The sequence below is a fragment of the Protopterus annectens genome, chromosome 15.part0 (assembly GCF_019279795.1).
Source record: "Protopterus annectens isolate FY-2018-M chromosome 15.part0, PAN1.0, whole genome shotgun sequence".
In the NCBI taxonomy this organism is placed as follows: domain Eukaryota; kingdom Metazoa; phylum Chordata; order Ceratodontiformes; family Protopteridae; genus Protopterus; species Protopterus annectens.
In genome coordinates, this window is record NC_056749.1 from 281,987,466 (window position 1) to 281,996,115 (window position 8,650).

Below are 8,650 nucleotides of genomic sequence, written 5' to 3' on the forward strand. Positions count from 1 at the left end.
TAAAGGTATCATAACTGTGTAGCTCTGAAATACCCTTTCAAACTGGGTAATCCCAGCCTGCCTTGTTCTACTGGAAGAATCAGCTTATCCCATTTGACTCTTGCAGTCTTCCACTCCCATATAAAATCTTTTAGCTCCTTATTAATTACTATCCACAATTTCTCCTCAGGTTGATGAAATATGCCTGACCTGTGTATGAAACAAGGGCTAAAACATTTTAACTGCTTGCATCTTGCTAACCATATTCATATAACAGAAGTTCCCGTTTTTCAGTTTTTGTATTATATTTTAGTCACTTCCCACATATCCTTAGCTCCCACACCAAAATCATTTTGAATCCATACTCCTAATTACTTCATTTTATCATGTCCCCATAAATATGGACATGTGGGTACATAATTTACAGCTATTGCCTTTGTTTTAGCTTCATTAATTCTGTATCCCTAAAAGAGCTGAAACTGCCTCAAAATGTCCACAACTGAAATGTCCTTTTCTGGTTTTATCAAGTATAAAATAATAATATCATCTGTAAATACAGCTAGCTTTTCTTGACTACCATACCAATTATATCCTTGAATTTCTGAGTCCTTTATTTTCTATACTAAAGGTTCTAAATAAGATACAAATAAAGGGGAAAGAGGACATACCTGCCTGGTTCATCTGCTCAAATTAAATTAGAGAGGAACCCACCCACTTTAATTGTATCCTTTAATCCCTCATATTTCCTCCTAATCAACCTAATATCAGGGAATGTAAATGTTTCCATTGCCCTGCTCATAAACTCCCAGCTAACTCTGTCAAATATTTCTCTGCATCAAGACCCACCAACAAATGTGTTTATTTTCCTTACCTTCTGCTTCCCTCTGGATCAATGTTCTGATAATGTTGTCAAGTGATTAACTCCGCTCCACAAAACCACACTGATCCATATCTATCAAATTCTGGCATCACCTCTGTCATAACTTTTAGCCATTATAGACATAAACACTTTGTAATCATGGTTTAGTATTGAAATGGGCCTGTATGAAGATAGGTCTGATGGATCTTTACCCTCTTTAGATATTACAGCCACCAGTGCTTTCTTCCATGATGTTGGTGCTTCTCTTCCTCTTAACATAGTGTTAAACAAAACCTTCCAGATCTTTATCACTTTTTTCCTTCCTAGCTTCCAAACGTCCACAGGAATACCATCTTTTCCCGTGGACTTGACTTTCCTGTGGATTGGTTATATATCATCATTTTACCTCATCTGCTCCTATCCCTTAAGTAATTGAGCCTCATCTCCCTCCAATCTTGGCATATTTTATTCTTCTATACACATTTTCATATGTACTTTTTCTTGATTTCCATATTTTTCTGCTTTATGCAGACTTTTATTAAATTTCTGACATAGTTCTAGTCCCGCTACAGAATCTCGTGTTATCCTTCTTGTTATAGGCTCCCTAAGTTTGGCGACACCCCTTTCTACTTTCTACTGCCCGGGTCGTTGTGCTAAAAGTTTTTATGCTCTGGAGTTATCATAAAAAGTTGCTTAACAGCAATCTTTCTAAACTCATGCATATTATTGAGATAATCCCTTATTTTTGTTTAGCATTCTGCAAATGCTCATCCTCTTGTTCTGTGAGATTCCCCCTATTCTGCAATACTTTACCAGTAGTCAGTCCCTATAAATAATTCTTGTTACTTCTTAACCATATCTTTTTCTTTTATTTACACTCTACATTTAAATTCCATTTTAATTTTATCCCACTCCTTAGCTCTACTTTCAGGAGAAATTCTTCTCGAATAACTCCCGAATAATTTCCACTACCCATTCCTTAAAATTTTCTCTTTTCAACAGACAGGTGGGAAAGTGCCAGTGTCTCCTTTTTATTTTAGTTATTATTAGCTTGTGATCTGAAATGGTTATTGGATGCGTAGCTAAACTTTCAATTAAATGCACATGTTCCTGTGAAATGCAAATTCTGTCCAGCCTAGGCTAGTTTTGTATCCTGGGGAATAATATGTAGATTCACTTCAAACTCCTACTACTAAATTCACATCTTCCATGTCAAATATTTTCATAAATTCTTTCAGAAATCTACCTTCCGTTCTTGCATTTTCCCTTCTGGGTCCCCCAGACATATCTTCACTCTAAAAATCCAATTCCAGTCCCCACCTATAAGTAATATTCCCTGCTGAAAGTTGATTATTTCTCCTAAAAATTTAGCTCCGTTACAGCAGTTTTAAGTGGAATATAAATACATGCCAGTGTAATCCTCCTCCCTTGCCAGTAGCCCCTTACTACTACAGCTCTACCATTATCTTTTTTATCTTCTTCTATCACCATTAGAGCTCCTCCTGCAATTAATACAAGTACTTCTCTTTTCCTTTGTCCCAGGTATTCCACTGAGTGACTGTCCTGAAAACAATTCTTTTATCAAATTCACACGTTCAGTTCTTTCCAAATGTCTCCTATGGCAAAGCTATTTACAGTCTACATGTTTTAATATAGTGCACTACTCTTTCTTTTTTGTATATATATCTGTCAGACCATTAACATTTAAAGATAACATACAAAGTGTCATTATGTTATATCCCCACCATTTAAGTGCAACAGCTTTTTTAGTTCCAGCTTTTGTGTTACATGCATATACTAATGTTTGGCAGGTTACTGTTTTATACAGTTTCTTGTCATATCCATTTAAGCCTATGTCACATCTTACAAAACTTATTTTATTGAACGCCCTCAAAAAATACACCCCCAATACACCCAAAAAACATATGTACAGCTTCAAATATTGAAGTTTTACCCTTGTAATAGGAACAATTGTGCCAAACTGAAAGCCACACTCATAGCCTTGGGTTAACCTAAAAGGAAAGTTAGTCATGCTAAAACACACAACACAGCCTGTATATCTACCATGTGCTGTCTAGTTCTGTTGTGTTTTTACTGCTCTCCCAGATTGAAAAAAAACTTGAATGCTTTCAGAAAACATGGTCTCCTGGTCACTGAAATAAAGAAGTATTATGTTTTTATTGCTCTTTATCAGACTGTATCCATGGAGACATGGGAAACATGAGTACCAGATACAGAGTTGCTTCTACAAACATTTATTTATTTATTTATTTACTAGATGAAAGCTTTATTATAGTCAATGTTCTTTATTTATTTGCTTCTCTTAAAACCTGTTACAAGATCAAGCCAAGAGCCTTAGTCCAGTCATTCCCCTATGCAAGAATGAGAAAAAGCACATCAAATTGTTATTGTACCATGCTCTTTTGGCCATACTTTTCTTCTTTTTTTATGTTGCAATGCCTATATTTTTTAATACTGAGCAAGGAGAAAGAGAAAAGGGAAAAAACCGGGGCACCTGTTTACTTTAGTATCTCCATTACATTCAAAACTACCTGAGAAAACTTTAGTTTATAGCATGCAGATTATATCATGACTGTTAGAAAAAGATTTTGTTTTACTTACAGTTAACTCTCTCCCTCCTCTTCCTCTCTCCTCCTCTCCTAAGTGTTCTTCCAAACATTAATGACATGAAGTCGAGCATATGCTTTAGCGTCCCCTACAAGTCAAAAAGCCCAATATTCCCAGGTTTTCTTGTTCTGTCATGTTTCACAAATATAACAAATACTTTATAATCCCACATTTATTTGTTGATTTCCAAGTTGCTAGTTTTACTCTTATTTATCTCCATTTACCAAATCCAGTCTCTGCTTCATTTCCAAAATATTATCAGTTCTTCTAGTCAACTCTTGTGCTTTTGTCTGTCTCTCAAGCATTTTCTGTTGAAACATTAGTAAAGGTATCACTGGCACAGTCCCTCTGTGATCTTTACTACCAGAAGAACAAGACACAGAAACCCCTTCTGTTTCACGGCTCACTTTTTGTTGGACAAACTTTTGCATTTCCTCCTTGGCATGTTCTGCATCAAAAAATGATTTTGTCCCTCCAGGAAAGAATATTCTGAAGATAGCTGGATATAATAGTTTGCATCTCATGCCTGCTTCTCAGCATTCCCCAATTAGTAGACTAAATTTACTCCTAGTCTGCCTGGTATACAGCAAGTAATCATTTTCCACAAATGCTCTATTTTCTCCTTTTAGTACTTTGTCCTTCTGCCACAGTTTTGCCAGAATCAACTCCTTCAGCTGATAGGATTGCAGCTTTACTATTAAAGGTCTAGGCTGCTTTCTCATGGCAAGGTTTACAGCATACACATGATATCCCTTTCAGTTAACAATTCATAATGCGGAATACCTGTCCAGTTGCTTATTTGTGCTTTCAGAAAACGGATACGATCTGTTCCTTCCAGCTTCTAAATCTCAGGTTTTCCCTATGTGCTCTGTTCTCTAATTCTATTATTTTTTGAAACATCTCCTCTTGAGCAGACGCACATTCAGCCAGCCTTTTCTTCAGTTCTTCCTTTGTTTTTTGCACATTTATCACCTTATCTGAATATCTGTTTAAAGCTTCTTCCATTTTTCCAGCCTTTTGTGATATACTGCATCAGTGGTTTGTTTATTCTGATCAGTCCTTAGTACATTTGACTTACTTTTTCCACTAGGTTACTGGAAATCATATCCTGCACCAAAGCTGGAGCTTGCACTGCGCTGGAGCTTGCACTGCTTTTTGCTGTCCAGCTGCAGAATTTCTTCCCAGTCAGGGTTTTTTCCTCACCTTTTGAGGTTGATTTTCATTCAGGTTCTCTGAATTTCTTTTTTGCTGGTAACCAGGCAGTGGACTCACTAGCCAGTTACTGAAATCTACCCAAAAATACAAGTTTACTGGCTCTCTCACCTAGGTTTCTGTTTTCACACTGGGAGGGCTGAAATTAAGCTGTTCCTCAGCATGCAGCCATCTTGGAAGTCCAGCAAACTTTCATTTTGCATGTTTCAAGCAATTGTTTATTCCTGCCACTTTTTTGTACAAGCATCTGTATATATACACATGTGTAAAATGAAATGTAAGCACACAATTATTTTAAAAGATTCTTAATGACTCTCCTGGGTACCAACAATCTGCCTTCCCATGATCCGATCAGCCATAACAGAATTAGTCATCCGAGCATCCATCATTTTTTTTAATGGCATGATTACATACTCCAGGCACCTGAAATGCTCACCAACTTGTAAAAAGGACCTGCTCTGCCACTCCTCCAAGACTTGCACCCTCGATCCCACATATGTTGCCATAGAAGATTGCTGCACTACTAGAGCTTGGCATAGCCAAGCACACAAACTCGGCCCATGAGTTGTAAGCTATCCTTTAAACTTCACTGCAAAAGTTAGCACTGCAGCAGACTGAATTACTTCCACCCTCCCAGCACAGGTAAGCTGGATTCAGCCACTCAACAATCACAACCCACACACACACACACACACACACACACACACACACACACACACAGTTGTCTCCTCATGGATACTAATCAAATCCAGGTCATCCTGATCATGGTCAAGCCTTTCTCTCTATATACCATGGAGCAGGCATATATCTGTAAATACCACAATTACATATTTTAAAAAGTATTAAAAAAACTGTCTTGATTTAGGATAATGCGGACAGCAAATATCTCTAAATGGAACTGTTGGAAAGCTTGTAAATGGCCTTCACAAACCAAACTACAGCAAAAGGTACTTCTCGTTTTTATGTATTACTTCTCTCCACCAGTATCAGCTCCTCAAGTTAAATGATATGCGCTTTCTGAATACAACTTACTTAATAGCTGATCACATCATGTGACCAAACACAGCTATAATTTGGTCAAGGCCAATAAATTGGTCAGGAACTTTTGCAGCCTACTGGAACTTTTATGGCAAGGTGAGGGGAAATGATTAAAACAAAGGGGGGATGAATAACAGCAATCAGGTAAAGGTTAGAAACTAACTGGGCGGATAGATAGGAGAGCTTGCAGGCGGCTTTAAAAGTATTGTATATGTAAGCAGGCCTTCTCTATTCAAATGCAAACTTGCAAAGAATCCTCTGAATCACTCCACCCATCTCCATTTATAAAAGTAAGCCAGAAACAAAGTTGACTTAATAAATGAAAGTTTAAATGTTCCTGACCTGCAAGAAAATGGAAAGGAATTTCTCGTTTTGCTCTAAAAAGGGATTGTCAGACTTATGGCTTTCTGGACAAGACAATGAGAGTACAGGGTAAGATGTCACAGGCATTCCAGTGAGAAGATAGGCTTGTAAATTTACATTTTAAAAGGGGGAGATGTTGTTCAAACCATCTTGTCTCTTCAGCGATCCCATCCTCGCCATGCAATGAGGTCCTGGCACTGGGATGGCTCCTTACATGAGTAAGTCAACTTTAGGTACACCAGGACCCTGGAGAAGACTACTGATTGGCAATGCAGACAAACTGACAACCATTTTAGATCGCCAGTGACTAGTATGCTATCTCTGTTACCAAGATTTGCCTTCTGTACACATTGAAATTAACTTAATGCATGGCTGCAGCAACTTCCCTCCAAACCTAAGTTGTCATGTCTTAGTTGGTAGACACTGGTATTTTTTTTTTCTTTTATCTCTTTTTTTTTTACACTGGCATGTTTATCTCTATCCTAAGGCAGTGCTAGCAAATAAAGTAGTATGTCAAATTCGAACATACTATGAGCAAATACTACATACAAAGTATAACTGGGAATAAATAAATCACTGTTAACGTATAGGTTCAAGTAATACTTTTAAACCGTGGAACATGCCTAACTGCACTAACACCATCAATCAATCCGTCTAGATTAATGTTACAGCTATAAAACAAACCATCACTGCTGTGTGCTAAAATGACAGCAGCTAAAACTTACAATTCTGTACAGCATGTTTATTGCCCTGCAGCGTGCAGTTTAGTGTTGTTAGGAAACTCTTACGCAGACCTGTCAACAGTGCTTAACATCTTAGCTGCCCACTTCCTACAGAAAAAGACTACACAGCACACTATTCACTCATTTTTCAAAACGCACTATGCAAAATTATTAACATTAGAACATCAAATTAATAAAAAAGCATGCACGGACATCTCCAGCTCAGTGCTTTACCTGGCCCGTAAAACGTCTTGCCCCGAGTCACATCGAACACCTTGCCTCTGACAGCGATGAGGATCCTGGGGTTTTTCTCCCCGTCGTACTCCTGGAGCTCAGCTAAAGTGAAATCCCGCTTCTTCATCCTGGGGAGCGGCGGCTCCCCATCCTCGTCGCTGCTTGGAGGTCGGTCCCCCCGCACGATTTTGTACACCAGAAATATACAGAGACACAAGAGGCTCAGATTCAGGGGAGATGTGAACAGTTCATGGAGAAAGCCCTGACTTTGTTCAACTTCTGCGTCTGCCATCGTAATAAACTTGTGACTGCTTCATAGGCCCCAATGCAACAAATACTGAGTTGTCACGGTCGGTCTGTGACGGAGGTGTAGCAATTAGACATAAAGGGCCCGCCAATCACAATTAGATTTGTACTGGACACCAGCGACCGCTGCTGCATAGGAGCCGCATTGCCAATGTGAAAGTGTCCACATTCTTACACGTCTGCACACATCTCAACAGTCCAAATTTCGGAAAATGTCTGGATTTTTGCCTTATATTTTTGGTCTGTTTAATAAAACTTGTGGTTTTCTGGATTTTTTGGCAAAATTAGTGAGGAATGAATTCACTAAATAATGACAGGCATTTGAGTTTCAGACTTCATGTGGACATTGTATATGGTTTATTGTTTTTTCTTGTTACAATACTGTTAAGTTATTGTTTTAGAAAATTAATAAAAACATTCTGGAAAAAAAAGGAAATAAATGGTAACATGAAACCTTTGATCCTAGCAACTTTCTAAATTTATAAGAGCAGTATTTAAAATGTGTCCCTATTTTTAGAGCTTTGTCCACCCATTATTTTTGTCTTTGTCCAGAGTTTTTATGTTTGGAGGTTGAGTGCTATGCATCTCAACCATACCTCTCAACCTCTGGACAAACCCCCCAGAATGGGGACACTTTTTAAATCCTGCTCTTACAAACTTAGAAAGTTGATAGAATAACAGGTGTTTCATTAGTATGGAGTTTTCTGAAGGGTATGAAGTCTGAAACTCAAATGTTTGTCATTTTCTGACTTCAACAATCAATGACTTCCCAATGATTTGCCAGAAAAAAAATTATGTACTTACCATATCATTCCATCTGTTTTGTCCATTTTCATTTATCCTCGACATATGTGTTCACTTCCGAGCATCGGAACTGACTCGTCCATTGCTACAGCTCGTGATCACCAAAAACTCTCAAGCTTAACCATTACCTGTAATGCTCTTCCTCCAGTTACCTCAGATTGAGTTTGCAGAGGACAGATGGAAAAGAAAACAAAATTCATAAAGACCATATCTGAAACTATATGCATATGTCATCAACAATTATATTAGCTGTCTGTTCCAATAAAAATCCAGTGGTAGGGGGATGGAGGGAGGGGAGTTTTGGATAAATGAAAGTGGACATATGATAAGTACATAATTTCTTTATCTGATGTTGTCAATTTTCATTTTATCCTCGACATATGGGACAGACTCCTCAGCTACCTTAGATCTCGGGTGGACTCAAGGAAGGATATTCCCAAGCACCATTGAGCCAAATAATGCTCTTCCCTGGAGTCCAAATCTAATTTATAATGATTAATAAAGC

At 37.9% G+C, this 8,650-nt stretch overlaps 1 protein-coding gene across 1 annotated transcript in view; it reads right to left on the reverse strand.

Annotated features, from left to right (window-relative positions):
- The window catches only part of PGRMC1 (progesterone receptor membrane component 1), a 602,020-nt gene extending 594,573 nt beyond the window's left edge, over positions 1-7,447 (reverse strand). The window contains exon 1 of the mRNA XM_044057055.1: positions 7,036-7,447. Coding sequence (XP_043912990.1) covers positions 7,036-7,327 — 292 coding nt within the window. The 5' untranslated portion in view covers positions 7,328-7,447. The remainder of the gene's footprint in view (positions 1-7,035) is intronic.
- Positions 7,448-8,650: the final 1,203 nt, after the last annotated feature.